The sequence below is a fragment of the Ursus americanus genome, chromosome 10, assembly GCF_024610735.1.
Source record: "Ursus americanus isolate L20-20 chromosome 10, mUrsAme1.1.p, whole genome shotgun sequence".
In the NCBI taxonomy this organism is placed as follows: Eukaryota; Metazoa; Chordata; class Mammalia; order Carnivora; family Ursidae; genus Ursus; species Ursus americanus.
Window position 1 is genome coordinate 16,668,660 of NC_142136.1, and position 19,375 is coordinate 16,688,034.

General features: G+C 42.5%; 1 protein-coding gene across 1 annotated transcript in view; it reads right to left on the reverse strand.

The window, feature by feature from the left end:
- GPC6 (glypican 6) overlaps positions 1–18,969 on the reverse strand; it is a 1,044,505-nt gene extending 1,025,536 nt beyond the window's left edge. Inside the window, exon 1 of the mRNA XM_045810992.2 lies at positions 18,001–18,969. Within this exon, the coding sequence (XP_045666948.1) occupies positions 18,001–18,160 (160 nt within the window). The 5' untranslated portion in view covers positions 18,161–18,969. The remainder of the gene's footprint in view (positions 1–18,000) is intronic.
- Positions 18,970–19,375: the final 406 nt, after the last annotated feature.

Consider the following 19,375-nt stretch of genomic DNA (forward strand, 5'->3'; position numbering starts at 1 on the left):
AATTTCATTAAAACATGGGAGCTAAAATAATGTGGAGTTAAACATCACGCTTGGGAATGTATATACAATTTTCCAAGGACAGACGCATGTTCTATTGGCTTCGACAGAGATCAACTGATACATTTTGCAAAACCAAAGTTGCCCATTTCTTAGGCAGTTCATAGGGCATGACCTTCTAATTTGCATTAGAAGGGTAGAGGAGTTCAACCTTCCCTATTTACTATATAATTAGGGTTCATTTCCATTTACATGGAAGAACAATTAATCTTATACAAGAAATAGATTATTGTGGTGTCGAAAAAAGGCACTTCCTACTCCCCCACTGAGAGCCCTCACCGCCTCCCCTCCTAGCCCTCCAGTGGATCACCGCTACCTGCCCTCAGCCTCCACCTGCTTTCCTCTAGGTCCCCAGAGCCTTTGTCACAGCCTTCCCCTCATCATATAGAAACAAATTATCTATGTATCTGTCTTCACAACTCTGTGTGTGCCTCAAGGGCAGGGAAATTGTGGGTGCTGTTCTTCAGCCAAGTAATTAAAAATAAATTTGCACTGACCCGAACTGATATAATAAGCACAAGAGCCCAGGTAGGTAACAGCTTAAAATGGAATTCAGAAAATTACAAGTGGTTCCTATGAGCATTCTGGTGGCACAATTTATTATTCAAAGACTCCATCGTAAATAGATCATTCCGAAGGTGGTACAATTTGATTGCTTTATCCCTAGGCCTGACTTTTTAAACTAACTTTCCTCTCTATCAGTTTCTTTATCTCCCAGGAAATGTCACTGCAATTTATAGTACTCTTTACGTTTAGCTTCTCTAATCTTTTCAGGCATTCGAAAATTGCTGTCAGTGGTAGCTAAAATATGCCACATTTTGAAAAACCATTTTTTTTAAAGATTTTATTTATTTATTTGACAGAGATAGAGACAGCCAGCGAGAGAGGGAACACAAGCAGGGGGAGTGGGAGAGGAAGAAGCAGGCTCCTAGCAGAGGAGCCTGATGTGGGGCTCGATCCCAGAACGCCAGGATCACGCCCGGAGCCGAAGGCAGACGCTTAACGACTGCGCCACCCAGGCGCCCCTGAAAAAACATTTTGGTAGACATACACCTATATACAGTAGGTGCTCCACTGAGAGAAATGTATGCTTTAAAATAAAGTGAAAGCAACAAAATGTATGTTCCACACAATAAACTCTGGTCTATACTTTCACAAATTGATTTCCACTGGCTTTAGCTAATATAACTTATCAGCTGCACTCCTTCAAGGAAAATGTAAGGGTGTCTTTATATTACACCATTTAATTTTGATCTTACTTGAAGTTGTCTTTCAGTAAAGCCTGGCCAAAAAAGCAAAAAAGTCTTTTTATATTTCCATCAAGGAGTAGTCAGTTATTTAGTCAATACCTACTATGCTCACATACTGTGCTCTGGAAAGTACAAATATATATTTAAGTGCCCTCAGCTACCACATATCACATAGGCAAATTTGGGAAACGAAAATTAAGTGACTCATTTTAAAGGACACAAGACAACAATTTAAGAGTCAGGGGAAGGCAGAATTTGGCTAATTACCAAATGAAGAGACAAACACTACACAAGCAAGGCAAGAAGAAAAAAATAGGGACTTTGTAACTTAGGACAAATGCATGAAGAATAACTTGAGCTAAACTGCATTTTAGTTGGTAGAGAAAATTGGGAAGGACAGAGCAAGCATTGTCATGAGTATTAGCAAAGGAAATGAGACACAAAAAGAAGACTGAGTTGAATGAAAAAGGTTTTATGAGACAGAAATTTCTAGAAGGGCACTTGGAAGTAAGTAAGAGAGTTTCAGTTCTTGAATGTCAAACCAAGATGGTGGGTATTTATTCTCAGGCCACTGGAGAACTAAACTGACTTTTGATAGTTTAAGGCTTAAACTTGAATCCAGTGGTTCTCAAAGTGTGGCCTAGATACCTTTAGCGTCAGCATCACCCGGGCACTGGCCCCATCACAGATCTACCCATTCAGAAACTCCCAGAAGGGGACCTGGCAGCCCACTTTTGAACAAGCCTTCTGGGTAATTCTGATGTACACTCAAGTCTGAGAAACCCTGCTTTAAGCAAAGTGAAATAATCAAAGTCACGCATCAGATATACCATTCTGAGGACAGGAGGCACAACAGGAACCTGTGAGAACAGCATGAAAGGGAAGTTTCACAGTCAGTTCCAAGAAGACCAAAAAGAAAAGAAAGAGAATGTTTTTAAAAGATTTGCTATTTGACATTTAACAGCATTTCAAGATCACCTTTTAACGTTCTATTAGAGCTTCTCTCTTAGAAGCTTATCATAAAAGGAAATTAAAAATGACTAAGTCTTACAGTGGGGATTAGAGCCTACTAGGTTTCTCTCCTCTCCTGAATAAGAAGTAGGAAGATTTCTCATCGTGATACGTGTGTCAGGAGGGAATTGGGAAAAGGAGGGCTAACATTTACTGGAGACTTCTTTCTGTCAGGCTGTTCACACGCATTATGCCATTTAAACCTCACAAAGAACAATATCATGAGCCAGGCTGTGGTATTGCCCTTTTATATAGAGGGGAAAACTGAGGTTCAAGGAGGTAAAGAAAACTTCAAAATAACCAATTAGTAAGCACAAAACAAGGAATTAAGTCATATGACTTATATGACACCATCTGCCAGAAAGCCCAAAGATTCCCACAAAAACAAAGAATTTATGTTATTCCCAGTTCACTTGATATTTGAGAGATTCTTCCGAAGTCTCCAAATTGCATATGTAATGAGGATAATATTTGGCAAATCTTTCATTGATTCAGTTTTGTTTGCCCTTTAATTTATTGTCTTCTTACGGACTTCCCCCTCCAAGGCCATGGATGTCTATTACCTGACCTCTTTGGGAGACAAATCTCCAACCCTGGATGAAGGGCTTGAGGTCCAGCCAGGAAGACAAAGGCAGGAAACCCATCCCCCTCTGCCCCCCAAGGGTCTGTATGAAGGAGGGAGGTATATGGAGGTTCCCCACATTTCCCAGTTTCTCCTCTCTGAGCATCCCATCAATACAGGAAAGCCAAAGGGAAGAAGGATTTCTTTTTTTTTTTTAATTTATTTTTATTATATTATGTTAGTCACCATATAGTACATCCCTGGTTTCTGATGTAAAGTTCGATGATTCATTAGTTGCGTATAACACCCAGTGCACCATGCAACACGTGCCCTCCTTACTACCCATCACCAGTCTATCCCATTCCCCCACCCCCCTCCCCTCTGAAGCCCTCAGTTTGTTTCTCATAGTCCTAGCCCAAAATCTGTTTAGGAATCTGCAAAAAGGTTGCCTGGTGGGCTTTTGGCAATGACCCTAACCTTGAAGGCAAAGATGTCCAGAGGGAGGGCTACACCCACACTGAGAGGGCACAAGTCTGACCCAGTGGTCTCCAGAACGCTCCTGGGTAGATTCAGAATGCGGCTGAGTTGCAGACCAGAAAGCTTATCATGTTCCCACCGCAGCAGCTGATCAAGGCTACAAGGGGACCAGAGGCCACGTGAAGAACAAGCCAGTGATTCCCAAGGCCTGGAGGGCCAGAAAAGACCACCGTCAGGGTGAACACTCCAGGAAAGGGGACTACCAGTTCTTTCCCAAGTTGCACAAGAGCAGATCACAGAGAACACCAACCCCAGACACTCGCAGAGCAGGCAAACTAAGCCTGGGAGACGGGAGAGGCCCCAGGAAACTCCGTCTTCCCTCTCTCCCCTTGTTACTCCCTCCCCTCATCAAGAGATTGATTGCCTTCAAAATTGTATACAGCCTTAATCGTATGCCAGCCACTATTCTAAGAGCTTTATAAATGTTTATCCATTCAATACAATCACAAGGATGACTGGTAGGAACTATTATTATCCCTGTTCCCAGATGGAAGAACAGAGGCACAGACCGGTTCACAAAGGTAAAGTGATACAGCCGGGAGCCAAAGCCAGTCTCTGCCCAACCACAGCACCAGCGCAGGCCGCCCACGTGAGAGATTCCCGGAAGAGGGAAACTGACCACACTAAGTTTTAAACTAGACCACACTAATCCCCCCCCTCCCATGGATTACGTGAGTGAAGAAGAGAGGGAGTAGGAGGAAGAAGAGGAAGAAAACAAGAAGGGAAGAAACTGCATGTCTGTTCACATCAAGAGTTTCAACATATGTGTACTCTCAATTCTGGGGGAAGAAAATGGTGGCAGCTCACTTACCTCCTAAAAGTCCCCCCAAAAGCTTGTAAAATAGGCCAATTCCTGGAGTGGGGAATGATGACTCTTTGGCATGGCCGTTTTTCTCTTACCTCGTGTAGTTAACACTGGAAAGTTGACATACCAAGAGCCGCTTGGACCTCAATGAAATCAAAAGGCATATTATGTCTCTAATATTTTAAAACGGAAAAATGCCCAATTCGACAAGTGTTCTCTGGTTATGTCTGACTTTTTCCCCAATAGTCCAGAAGACTAAAATACTAACCTTCTTCCACAGACCAAAGCTTAAAGGCCTTCAAGTTCACTGTGCAGGGAGGCCATAGCTCCCCATTCAGGAAACATCTCACACCAATCAATAGAAGGACAAAACTAGCACTCAAGGCGGTAGAAAGGGAAACCAAAGGTAGCCTGGATATAATTCCTAAAGCTAAATGCATTGTTTTCAAAAGCACGCTGCAATTTTTAGGATGAAAATGAATTGACTTAATGTAAGTATAAGGAGTTTTAGAGGTTTCGCGGGGTTCCATTAATTTTTTTTTTTCCCCTGATGAGATATAACCAAATGGGTCCCTACTAACGGTGACAGGATCTCGGCTCCTGACGGGCGGTACCATGGGACACACAGCTCAGTGAGGCGGCAGGTGTATGGCACTGACAATACTTCGTCTGAGATTTGGTTCAGTTTCTCAAATCTAACATGTCATTGAATAGGTCCTAGGATATGGTGTTAGTACAATATTTGTAAAAAATGATTCTTTCAGGGAGGAGAAAAAAAAGAAGACTGCTTTCAATGTTCGGTATCCTTTACATCTGCTGCTCAGCTGGAAACACTGTTAAAAGGCCATTAGAACCTTAAGGTAACAGACCTCGAAGGCTATGAAAGCCATGGAGCAATTTGCTGTTTGTGTTAGGAGTATCAGCCCCAGCTACTTCCTTTTCAAGGGCTGAAAACAGCTTCTGTCATGAGCCGTGAAAATCAATTCCACAGTAACCGGGCTGAAATGTGGCTGAAGGTGGTGCGCCTACAGGCTGGCGCTGCACACCAGAGCCTCCTTCTGGGCATCCCTGGCACCTTCCAGAAGTCCTGGACAGCGGCCGGCAGTGCCTGGGAGGGAAGGAGCAGCACAGGACTTCCAGGCTCATCTCTGAGGACACGGGTTCTCTCTGATGCTTAATTAGGTTAAAATCGGAAGCGTCACCCTGAATGAAGACGGCTTTGGGAAATGTGCCACGGAGAAAAGCCTGCTCTGGCTTGTTTGTATTCCATCTTTCTATTTTCCTGATTATAGTAGTTGTGAGCGAGGCTCATTTTTTTCCAAATAATACTGCTTCAAAGCCTTTCAGAACATAGAGCATTTATAAACTTTTTTCAAATACAAGGTCATAACTGTTGAAAATAAATAGTTCGGAGGTTTAACAGTGGTGTGTCAAGAGTTGTACTTTACAAACTCGTGGCTAGAAAGGTTAAAATTCACTTTACAATCCATTATAGGCTTTTCAGCTACAGGAATTCGTCATTCCAGTTATAAAATGCAACCTTAGTTACCACCTAGAATTAAGATCATTACAACCTACATTTTTATATATACTCAACCCTGTGTTAAACTGAAAACCTTTCTATAATTTACTGAGCATGCTCTGGATAAGAATAAACTGCCACTCTTAAATCATAGCTTGCATTTCTGCACATAACTTCCCATAATATTACTTAACTTTACATCAATAACCCAGGCTAAGAAATTGATTCAGAGTTAATTTGTTAAATTAATATTACAACAAAATGAAAAAGTATAATTTTGGTGTTTCAACTGGAATTTCAATGTGATTACTCTATACATATCTTCTTGACTAAAGTAAAAAATGGATTTATGTAATTTTTATGTCTATTGTACAAAACACATCATGAGGATCTCTAATTTTAAGAACTCAAGTTACTTTTTTTTTAAAGAGGGGAAGGTAGTAATTGTAAAGGGATTATCCAAAATAATTTTGTTGTTGATGACATAAGATTTGACATTTGTAACCTATTTTATATTTGATTGAAACTGACCTTTTATGAGAGCCATGTGGTGATATAAGTGAAATGAATATATTCTTTACTGCAGTCATATAAAAAGACTGGCCTAAGCTTTTTTTTTTTTTTTTTAAGATTTATTTATTTATTTATTTGACAGAGATAGACAGCCAGCGAGAGAGGGAACACAAGCAGGGGGAGTGGGAGAGGAAGAAGCAGGCTCATAGCGGAGGAGCCTGATGTGGGGCTCGACCCCGGAACGCCGGGATCACGCCCTGAGCCGAAGGCAGACGCTTTAACCACTGTGCCACCCAGGCGCCCCCTAAGCTTTTAACATAGTACTTGACCTCCTGATGTCTAAATACCCCCAAGTCCGTGAAAGAATATTAAATAAGATACCACATAATCAAATGAGTAGTAAAAGGACAATAAAAGCCTTTCACACATTAGCACTTGATAATGTAAAAGTAACAGTAAACGATGTTACCTAAGTTCAATGTAAATATATAGCTGGAGGAGAAGCTGTAATAGATCAAGTAGGAATGTTCAGGAATCCTACATTTCCAAATTATTAATACTTCAGAATTACAAATTCTTATTTTCCAAATCAAGTTCCTAGTATGTCAAAGATCATTTAAACTCTTCAAAAACATTTGCTAAACCTCTTGCTATAAAAAAGGAAAAATATGTCATTTATCAAGTTTTAAAAACTCCCAATCATTGGGATTTAGAAGAAAATAGGATAAGCAAACAGCTAGAGTATGTTTAAAGTATTTTCTAACTTTTTCAGGAAAAAGTTAAGGCCTGTCATTTTAAAATATCTATAATATCTAAAAGCACAGTGGCTTTTTTCAAGTTCATTTCAAAAGCACTATTGACTTTGAGCTATGCTGACCCATTAAGAAAATATAAATTGAAAATTATTCATCTTTTTTAAAAAGAAGACCTCAAAGTGCTTTCTTTGCACAGAAAATATTTGCCTCAACCTTACTGCAACCTTAAGAGGAAACACCTCTAGTTCCCTGAAATTCAGCTGAGGAGCAGTGGCCCTTGCTAATCTCCACTATCTTGGGGACACAAAGAGAGGAAGCCAATTTCTCAAGAAATCCAAGAACTGTAATAAGGAGCAAACACACGAGCCGCTCAAGCCCACAGAACACAGGTGTGCATGCCCTGAATGTATTATGCTGCATCTTTAATTAAATGTGTATAAAATGAAGACTGACCAGCTCTAAATGCAGTCTCCTTGCATGAGAGTCTAGAGGTCAGGAAAAAATGGCTAGATTTGCATTTGGGAGACCAGTGCAGGAAAAACAGCTCAAAGTGGGGAGTAGGGAGATGGAATTACTCTTCACCAGAAATGTTCTAAATAGGACCCCCCCCCCTCCAAAAACGAGTCATGTACCCAAAGAAAGCCTGGCATATTAACAAGAATAATAAGGATCCTATAGTAAAAGAAACGGAAAATATTACCTAGTTCCCTTTAAAGCAATGGTGAGTTTCTCTCCTACTCATGTAGCTGTGTGCTTGCGCTTAGTTGGGTCCCTTTTGTTCCACACAGAGGTACTTATGGATTGAACTGATCCAATCACTCTCTTTCCCTTAGTCCCCCTAGTGGCCAAAGTAAGTATTTGCAAGAAGGCAGAGGTGATGGGGGAGGGGTAGGAGGAGGAGGAGGAGGGAGCAATTTGAAAGCGAGGCACTTTCTCTGTTAGGATTCTTACCTATGATCAAGATGAGAAATAACAGAGATCATTGCCCAAATCTGACTGCCCACGTGACCAAAAAACTGTATTTAAAACCACAGTGAACGCACCCAGAGTTTGGCCCCCAGGGACTTAAGAGATGGTGCCTGGGAACTTATTTTAAAAAATGCAAATTACAGACCCCGCCCAGGAATGACTAAATCAGAACCTTTGGGGGTGGGGCCCAGGCATATGTGTTTAACAAGCCCTCCAGTAATTTTGATGTAGGGTCAAGTTTATGAAGCACAGCTTTAGCGAACTGGTTCCCTTCCCTGGATGCACATCAGAAATGTTCGGGAAACCTGAAAAAGAAAGGAAGGGAAGAAGGGAGGGAGGAGGACAGGAAAAAGAGTGCCTGTCTCAGACCAATTAAATCAGAATATTTAAAGATAGAACCCAAGTATAAGTATTGTTTTTAAGTATCTCACATGACTCCAGGATAGCCCTGGCTCCTTCCAACTCAAAAGAGCCAACCGGTAAATTTTCATGAATTTTGTAAGCTGGTTGTTAAACTGTTAGTAGCTTGAAATCTGTCATAGTGGGACCATTTCTATACCACAGAAACTGGCAAATGAACAAATCAGGTCTCCCTGAAAGCCTTCCTGAAAGCCAATTGCTAAACGTGTCAGTTCACCACTGGCCAGAGTTGAGAAACACTGGACTTAATACACAAGAATGACAACTACCTAATTAATTCAGACAATCTGAGTAGTTACTCTCAATTTCTCCATTACCCCTCCATTACCCCATTCCTGGGGATTCTTATGAAGCTTACCAAGCAATTCAGTGGCCATATACTTAAGGAAGGAAGACATCCGCCCGTCTGAGGGAGTAACCATGACTAGTTCAAGTCAACAGCCATGGCCCTTTTGTTTTCTCTTTTGGGCATGAGCTCAGGAAGCAATTCTGGAATGAGAGGGTGGGTAAATCTGCTAGGGGGCTTCTGACAGTAGTCTGTCTCATCAATGAAGAGACACACATGGTTAGAAACAGCCCCACTGTGTGCCTCTGGGCATCATAATGAGGCTTTGACTCTTAGGACTTCAGCAGCCATCTTGCTTCCATAATGGAGGTCCCTGGTAGAATGAGGACAGCAGAGACAACAAGAGATGGAGAGAACCTGGGACCCTGGTAATAGTGTTAACTTCCCACTTTCGCAATCATAAAACCGTTCATGGTTGGAACTTAGGTGAAATGATGGCTTTCCCTGATTGGGTATGCCAGACGATTTAGGATTTTCTGTGACTGGCTGCCAAAAGTATCTTAAATGAACAGATAATTTCAGGAAAGAGTTTCAGCAGCTTGTCTTCTTGAAACCCTTGTTATTGGAACTTCTAAGTAGCAAGAGTAAAGTTTTTTTAGTTTTTTGTTTTGTTGTTTGTTGGGTTTTGTGTTTTTCGTTTTTTGGGGTTTTTTTTGCTGTTTTTTTTTTTTGCTTTTTAATGTTGCCTCTTCTCTGATGACCTCACTCACCCCTCTTCTTGCCTCTTAACCTCATATTGGCCCTTGGCATCTCAGGCTTTAGTATCTAAATCAGCCCCCTGGCTAGCCTCCTTCCCTCCCCCTGGGCGTTTAATGATCTCCTCTCTATTCCATCCTGATTATGGTGCTTGACCCATCTAAAACAATACTTTCATCTTGTCACTTCACTGCCAAGAACTTCCTGCCACATAAAACCAAGGGTTTACAAGGTCCTCAAAAATACAACCCCACCCTATTTTTTCAATATTATTTCTCACAAATTCTTAAGTGATCCCTTTCTGTAGTATCCTCCACATGTACATTTTGCTTACAAATTTAACCCCACTCCATGCCTTCTTCTTTCATGGCTGTTTGTCAAACACTATCCATCATTCAATGTCCCTGTGACGGTTAATTTTATATGTCAATTTGACCTGCCTAAGGGATACCCACATAGCTGGTAAAACATTATTTGTGGGTGTGTCTGTGAGGATGTTTCTGGAAGAGATCAGCATTTGATTTAGTAACAGGAGTGACCAGTGTAAGGGAATATCATCCAATCCATCCAGGCCCAGATAGAACAAAAACGTGAAGGAAGAGCAAATTCTCTCACTCTCTTCTTTAGCTTGGACATCTCCTTTCCTACGTTGGGACTTTAGAGCTCCTGGTTCTCCAGCCTTGGACTCTGAGACTTATACCAGTACCCCACCCCGCCTAAGGCCTTCAGCATCAGACTGAATGACACCACTTTCCTGGGTCACCAGCTTGCATACGGCAGAGCACGGGGCTTCTCAGCCTCCATAACCTCCAGAGCCAATTCCTATAATAAATCTCTTCATATATATACTTATATCTATATATCCTATTGCTTTGGTTTCATTAGAGATCCCTGAATACTATACTCCCAATTAAATTTTACCTCTTCCTTTCAGCAAGGTCAAAGTCAGTCTCTTCCTTTTTTGATTCCTATCATTACAACCAGAATCGTATTTGGTACTTAAGCCATGGACATAGCATTGTTTACCTATTAGGGAGTGAAGTAACAATTTAATTAATTCATCTTGGTAAAGATTTTAAGTTTTTTTTACACTGCCATAGGACAAAAAACTTAGACTTAAGTCTCAAAATGGCACAGCTGATTACATACATTTTGATAACTCTTCACTTTCTGAGAGTTAACATCTCACCCTACCCTATCTGGGAAATTCCTTTGTCTCAGCCACATTAATACTCTTAACAATGCCATGCTGGTTTTATGATATTGAGTTTCATCTCTACTAAAAGCACACATAAACTATACCAGAATTATATACATGGCCTTGTAAACTCAATGAATATTTCTGGAATGCTTGCTTCTCTCTCTCAATCTCTCCCTCTCTTCTACATACACAGACGCCAGTTCATAGTCATTGTTAGATGTTCAGTGATTCACTTCTGATTGATTTGTGGTCTGTTGGTTGTATCAATTTTACCTCCTATTTATTTTTTTAATTGAAGTATAAATGACCTACAATATTGTATTAGTTTCAGGTGCATAACAGTGCCCTGACCTTTGTATACATTACAAAATGACCACCTCAGTAAGTCACCATCCATCACCACACAAAGTTAATATAATATTCTTGACTATATTCCCCATGCATATTACACGCCCATGACTTATTTTATAATGTACGTTTGTACTGCTCAATCCCCTTTACCCATCACACTCCCCACCCCTCCTCTCCTGTGGCAACTACCAATCTGTCTTCTGCATCTATGACTCTGGGTTCTGCTTTCACTCCCCTGCAATCCATTCTCTCCAGGGCTACCAAAGTGACGTTTCAAATCAAGTCCAACCCTGACTGGAACACTTCTTCAACAGCTTCTCACTGCCGTAGGCTGAAGGCCAAGGTCACTGCAGTGAGCTCCAGGGATTTCAGGGCTGATTAAGGTAAGAGACAGGACCATGAGGTGGCAGCAGGACACAGAGGGCTTTATTTGGGTGACACTTGACAGGTTGAATAGGAGGGGAAGTCCCCCACAGCTGGAGGCCTGGCAGACATAACAGAGGAGCCACTACCAGAAGGGGATGCAGTTCAGGGAACTCCCAGGAGTGGGGAGGGGAATTAAGGATCTAGGCAATGTTGCTCAGCCACAGGGTGGAGAGGCAAGCAACTGGGGAGTTTTTTTATTTCCCAGATTCATCCTATAAATCACTAGCAGGCCGTATGCAGCTTTGCAGGGTACACAAAAGAGGCATGCTCTAAATGGTTAAAAGTCTATTTTCTTTGGGCTATATATAAAACAACCGGATGTGTACAAACTTGAGTTTAACACCCACAGGCTTTAGAGCTAAGGGTCCATACTTGCGGTGAATGGGTAAACCACATAGGGCCAACATGCATGGGCCATCTTTGGACAGTGTATTAACCTGGCCCACGGGGGCCTAGTCTCCCGGGGCTTTCCATTCACTGCTGTTTTCCCCAGGTTCTCAAAGTCCTCTCATGCTTTCAGGGTCTTCTAGACCTACAGGTACTAATTATGTACTCATGCTTCAGAGTCCATTGCCCATTGCTCTTCCTCAAGGAAGCATTCCCAAACTCTGTGATGAGATCAGATGCTCCTATTAAATGCTTTCATGGAGTCAAGTACCCTCATGCTTGCTGAAACCTCAGCCACTCATTGTGAATGGTGCCCCTAATTTCTGCTTCCCTGCTGGGATGGAAATCCACTGAGGCCCTTTACACAGCACCTGGCAAAGTGAATTACACATAGTAGGTATACAAGAAATATTTATTGGATGAATGAAAAAAAATGCCTAAAAGAAATAGAGAATGAGTTATAAAAATAAATCAATAACCTGGATAATGTGTAAATGTGGAATCAAATTTCTATTTTTCTTTGGTACATTTGTTTAAAAATATTTTTCATCCAAGGTTATTAAAAACTCTTAAATATTTCCATTCAGGATTATTAGAGTTTTTAAACCTTTACCCAAGACTTACTGCTATGAAACCTTTTATTTACAAATATGGCATCCCAGGGAGCCAATTACACTTTCAAACAGTATCATGGAAATAACTGAAAACTGAATAATACTGAAGAAGTCTATGAAACTACTTAAAGTACAATTATGTGCCAGCTAAAGAATTTAATAGAGCAGAATTTGGTCTGCAAAGAGATATAAGCACCAAGTTTAAAAGAATATTCGGTATTCTGTTTAAACTGTCAAGACAACTGGCTTTGCTAGAAGACTTTCGAGAGATGTGAATTAAGGGGGAAAAAATGTCTTTAAAATGTTATTTTGGTAGGCTTAAAATATAAATTAAGATTAAGCTAATAAACTATTTTATCAACAATTCTCTTACTACAATTTCTATCCTAAATTCATATTTCTATACAAATCTAGTGACTGAATTGTAGGTCACTTTGGTTTAAAAGGACTCAATAATTTTGTATTTCATAAATGTTCATAAAACTCACCCATAATTGTAAAAGAACATTAGTCACACTCTCACATAAATTATGACACAATGTTTATACTATAATACTTTAAAGGACATAATGCTGTATATTTTAAATCACTTTTGATAGTAGCCTACATTTCTACTCACCAGCAATTACCATGTGGTATAGTTAAAAGATTGAGTTTTATGTAAAAAAGTATATCAGTCAACTCAAATGAACTCTTGTTCTCAATGATGACATATTATCCTCTAATTAAATCAGCTAAGATAGCTCTGTTTGCAAGGATCATTCTAAAATTAATTCCCAAATCGAGAGTTTAACAAGTGGCACTCCTAACAGCCTAGATTTTAGATTGCTTTGATACCTGACATTAATGTGATTCTTTTAGAAATCTAGTGACTTGACAAACCATAAAAAAAAAAAAAATTGAAGTTCTGCTAACTCATTTATACCTCTCCCACAGTTCTTCAAAAGGATTTTAAAGACATCAGCTATCTCAAGAGAGGGCAAAGAAATCAAATCTATGAAGCAGACAGTTAAATGGAAATTAAATAATTTATTTCAAAGTAGGGTATTTGACGTGTCTATAAAAGAGTAAGCGTTACCCAACACCATTTTTCTGTTTCTGTTAATATGATATCTACATACAAATTGGAGAAAAAAAAGAATGTGTTAATGGCAAATGTATTAAGTAAGTTAGTTTGCTGAGGGAATGCAGGGAGGGTGGACAGGTTCCCTGGGAAACCCACCAAAGAAAGGGAATGACTGTTGGACAAAGATCAGATAAAATGAAGCAATACATATACTGAAATTTGAAAACAATAAAGGAGGACTGAAAAAAGTCACTAGTGTATCAGCAGAATATAAGCAAATATTTTGTTCTTAATTTGATTTTGGGATAGATTATTAGAGTGTTGAAATAAATTAATATTCAAGAGATGGGTAAGAGTTTAATGCTTTAATATCTACCTGTAGCCCAGCTCTCAACACACCTGAGACACAAAAAGGGACAAATACTGAGAAAACAATTATATTTTTTCCTATCTATGGAGATAAACTTCCCTCCTCCCTCTACCCCTATGACAACTTCCTACAGCAAGCTTTGTTACACAAACCCATTATTCATGTAGGCCTGGTATACTGAAAAGTACCAATACATATTCTTTAGTTTCCATCTTTTATATAGCTACAGAGACACAATTTAAAAAAAAAAAAATCGGGAAAACACATAAATACATGAACAATTTAGTGATGGTAGCATGGCTAATTCCTGAGAACATAAATTTCAAATTCAAAGTGATTTTGAAAAATTATAAATGTTGCAAGTAAATAGAAAAATATTCAGCACAAACTCTGGGGGAATACATATGGTGATTGATCATACCAGGCTCTGTACCTAGTAGATGAAGAAAGAATTGATTTTGCACACATTCATTCAACAAATACAGAATGGCAGCGGGCAGGATTACGTCTAGGACTCGGGTACCTGGAGTCAGAATGCCTGAGTTGCAATTCTAGCCTCACCACTTTCTAGCTGAGTCATCCTTGGGCAAGTTAATAATTTGAGTCTCTCTGCTGCTCAGTCTTTTCATCTATAAAACGGGGATTATGACGAGATCTACAAAATTATTAAAAGGAGTCAATAAGGCAGTGTCTAATGTTTTAGAAGCAGGTAATGTTTTTAAATAGGTGCTGGGCATAGTCATTTCCAAATAAGGGATTGTTAAATACAGCTGCATTAGATAACTAATGAAAAAAAGTGGACACGAAGGCCAATAAGTCACCATTAGTCAGCTATAAGGAGTTATAATTAATGACTCCAAGAAGGCTCAAGGCATAGTGGCACAGTAAGCGTAAAACAACATTCTCTGAATTGCCCCATCTTTTAAGCAGATACTTCTTTTCAGTTGTTGAGTTCTTTTAGAAGGTTAGAGTCATCGAGATGAGGTGGGTTGGAAAATGAGATACTATTACAGATGCTCAAAGAAAAGACTGGAATGTTTCATACCTCCTTTGATCAAAATAACATTCGTAACAAAGAACTTGATGACCCACTGCTCAATATCTTCCCAGAAGGTGGAACAGAAGAAAATAAGCAAGCACACTGGAAAGGCTTTGGGCTAGTTATCTGGAAACACTTCGATACCACGAGAATTACTAAGTATTAGAATGGATTGCTGAGAGGGGCCCGTGGGTCTTCTCCTTTGGAGGTCTTTTAAACAAGGACGGATAGTCTATCTGATCTTCCTGGGATGGCTTAAAATCAGGGCTGAGTGAAGATTAATGGTGCAACCTGCCCCTTAAAGGCCTCCCAAGCACTCTATCAGAGTATAACTTTATATATTACCCATCACAGCCCCTCATCTATTGAGTTGGAAGAACTCCCTTTTATCCTAGAATAGAAAAGGGCAACACTATTTCACAATTGTGAGTTCTGAGCAAAACTTTAATAATGTCATGATGAAACATAATGTCCTTATATTACTTCTCAGTTATTTTACCAGGCAAGCTACCTGCAAATATCTTTCAATTAGAAACAGCTCTCATGAATCTAAATTACGAACAGCAGTTTCTTTAAATTCATGTTCCCTGGCAGACTACTGGCATATGCCATTTCTCAAGCAAACCATTAAAAATCCAAACAAGGCAAAGGATGGAAAGGGAGTTTCAAGAAAGAATAACCACCGCATACTAGATAATGAAATGTAAATAGTATCAGGAACTAGGGAAGAGCAAAAGAGTGTTTTCATTTAATAATGGGGCAGATTTCCTAAGCAAAAATATATATCCTTAATATACAATTGTCTTTTACTTCATTTGTTTCCCTATCAAGCAAAATTATATATCCTTAATATACAACTGTCTTTTACTTCATTTGTTTCCCTATCAGATGTGCCTCTGAGCCCACAGTGACCTGTATCTTGATCATTTCCACCAGCATCAAAGCACACCAGGGTTAAGGCAAAGTCAACAGGACCCTTAGTCCTAGAAAGTGATTTTAACAAAAGTGCACGTTTTAGAACTTAATAGCTAATTAGTGAACACTGTAATTGTCAAGAGGTAGGCGGAGGGAGAAGAAAAAAAAAACCTGTAGTTAAAAATCTAAAGGATTTATTTTAACCACTGGAAATGTTTTCAGGAAAGTAAATGGTAAGTACAGAAATTATTTCCACTGAGAACCTTCATTTTGATATTAAGGAGATTTGCATCATACTAAGGATGAAGTGCAGCCTCCTGAAAGTCCCATAATCCACTAAAGAATACTGAAGCAATTTAAAAATATTTAACTATTTTCTTCTCTGAGCTATCATATCTGAAATCATGCTGGGAAATATCTGTGTGCTTAAAAGATACGGTCTGAAAAAAGCCCAGATTAGAAGAGAAAAAGTTCCTAGAAGAAGTGAGCCATACTATAAAACCTTTTAAAAGTTGAATTCCCTGAGATTTGGGGAGGAGAAAAAAGCAAAGCTGATCCTTATCAATTAATTAAAAAGAATGAAATAACAGTAGACAAAGGGGAAAGAGAGTTAAGAAACTTAAGGAGCTGTGGGGGCAGTAGCTCTCTATTCACTGATTAACAAATTAAGGAGTTCTGGAAAAGGGAGAAGGGACAGGGATAGAAAAGTAGTCTTATAATTCATCACAGGTTCCGCCTCCGACTCACTAGAGGCTGGCTACGTCTGGCTCAGAATTGAAAAAGGCTCCCTGTATATCATGCTCGGTGCTGTTAGCGTGTGCATGGGCTTTTTTCCCCCCAATGCCTAAATTTCTACAAATGTGTTCATTTCGGTATAAGTTAAAACCTTCACTTGTAGAGTTTGCAGATCAACCGTAATAAAACAGCAACTGCATTACATGTCGAAACTGTGATGTTTTAAGGTATCTGCAAAAACCTTTTCTCTAGGCGACCAGCTCTTTGGCAAAATGCAGAGGCTGGTGGAAATGCAGCGTTTTGATTTGACCATCTGAGGTCACCGAGGACTTCAACGGCCGGGTTTGAGCAGCCCGCGCCCTCGCAGCATCTCCTGGCCTCTCTCTGCCTCCCTCAGCTGTGCTCTCTCGAAGCCACCGGATTATCTCTCCCCGACACGTTTCATTCACAGAGCCCCGGAGAAGCTCCCATTCGGTTGGAGCTAAGAGCCGGAAAACACGCACTCGGGCTGCTGCGCAAGTTGCTGGAGCCCAAGTGCTACCCACACACTGGCGCCGAGGAAGGGGGTGGGGGCTCTCGAGCTCTCGGCGCAGGAATGCTAGTGGCTTGGCCCGCGGGGCACGCGGGGGTCCGGGGACCCCCGAACAAACCCCCTAGTGAGCCGCCCGCTTAAGTTGGCGCAGCTTCTGAGAACAGGCGGGCGGGCGAGATCGCGCTCAGGTCCGGGCGCCGCGCCGGGTGCCGGGGGTGTCCCCCGAACCGCGAGTGACCAACCGCAATGGGGAAAGCACTGAGGACCCGGAAAGCGAAAGCCCGCCCCAAGCCCGAAACTGGCAGCCCGTGCACTCCCCAAACCAGCCCGGAACTGCCGACGTCCGGAGGCCGGGTTCCCCCGGTGGGGTCCCCCCGGCCTCGCCCGCCCCCGGCCGGGCCGCCGTGCGCTCTGCCTCCCGGAAGGACCGGGAGAGCCGAGCGGGCGGCTAGGGGAGCCCTCCGCGTCTCTCCACCGCCCCCGCCGGCGCGAGGGCGGGAGTGGGGAAGGCGCCACTCAGACTGTGGCGCTGGGCAAACTGCGGCCGCAGTTCTTCCAAGTTTGCCTGAGAGAGAGGCGCGGCGTGGGCGCCCCGCTCGGCGACCTGCCCTCGCGCCGCGGCCGCCCCCGGGTGTCCCGGGCTCCCCGGCCCGCCCGGCCCGAGCCCACAACGAAGGGGGCGCACGGGCGCCAGAGCAGAGGGAGGGAGGGCGCTCCCGCGTGTGCACACAATGAGGCAGCTGAGACGCACACCTTCCCCGCGGGAGCAGCCGCCGGAGCATCCGCCGGCGTCCGGGAGAGCCCTGACAGAAAGTGAACACCAACAACTCAGCAACAGGGGGAGGAAGGAGGGCGCCGGGCGGCCCGGGGGACGTGCGCCGCCGAGGGCTGCAGCCTGCCGGGCCGCGCGCCCGCGCTTACCTGCGATCTCCTGGTAGGGGATGTCCGCCAGGCTGAATCCCTTGGCACCGTACGCCTGGCGGACCTCGCCGCAGCTCCGCGCCTTCACCTCCGCCCCGGCCGGGAGGGACAGCAACAGCCCGGAGAGGGGAAGAATCACAGCCCCGATCCAAGAAGGCATGGTGCAACGTGCAAATCCAGCTCGGTAAACCCCAGGGCCCGTGCGCTCTTCACCTTGCCCCTCGAGCCGAAAGCCCGCCAGAGCTAGCGGCGCGCTCCTCGCCGCTGCCCAGCGTCACCCCCTTCCGCCAGCCGAGGGGACGAGCAGCGCAGCCCTCTGGACTGCGCTCAGCAAACTTTTATAAGCCAGATGGAGGATGGCAAGCCAACCAGGGCTGGCCGGGAAAGCAGCCGCCTTGCTCCTCTAGCCCCCCAGCTCGAAAACGGTGCAATAAAAAACGAGAGAGAGGAGGCAAAGAAATGTTTAAAAAAAAACCACCATGGGGGTTCAGAGCTGCGATCCGACTTCCGAGCCGCAGAATCGTAGAGCGCTGCGAGCTCGGCTCGCCGAGTGTGCGGCGAAGGTGGGAACGCGCGCCGGCTCTCCCGGAGAGGGAGGTGGACAGGCGAGCGCGAGTGTGTGTGCGCGCGTGTGTGTCGGGGCGAGCGCGGGTTCTTGGGGACGCGTGTGCGTGGAGGTATGTGTTGGGGATAAACGGGATCCAGGGGAAACCTCAGCTTCACACAGGCTGAGGGAGCCTGTGAGAGTCCTCCTGAAATAGGAAGAGAGAAATCCCGGAGACAGACACTGGAGGCTAGAGGGAAGGAGAAAGGAGGGGAGAGAGAGAAACGTGCTACACTGAGCACAGCCGAAATTCAGAGGCAGAGTCGAAAGCAAAACCTGGACTGGATCTCTTGCCACTCGGTAGAAGAAAAAGGAAAAAAAGGAAACGGTTCTGTTTTCTCACTCACTTCACATCCTTCATACTGATCCGAAACGTTTCCTTTAAAGACTTAAGTAAGTAATCTAGAAAGACAAAGTATTTTAAGTCATTAACATGTGGCATTAAACTATGCTTTTGTGGACTTGAAGGACCACGCAATTCCAATTGTTGCTCTAAATACGAGCAACAATTTATGACCTACTGAAACACAAAGCCCGCGTAGAAATAAACATTTGGGGAACCCCTGACTTTCAGAGCACAATCATCGGGGTAATTAATGGTCTCATTTCTGTTTGGCTTTGTTTTGTTTTGTTTTGTTATCTAAAGACATTTCGTGCACACAGAGACCAGTAATTTTTTATTTTTATTTTTTAATTTTTGGTTTTGGACTCATAAATTTCACCCTTTTTAATTTCAAATATTACATAATCTTGCATCAGAAGTCCTTACGC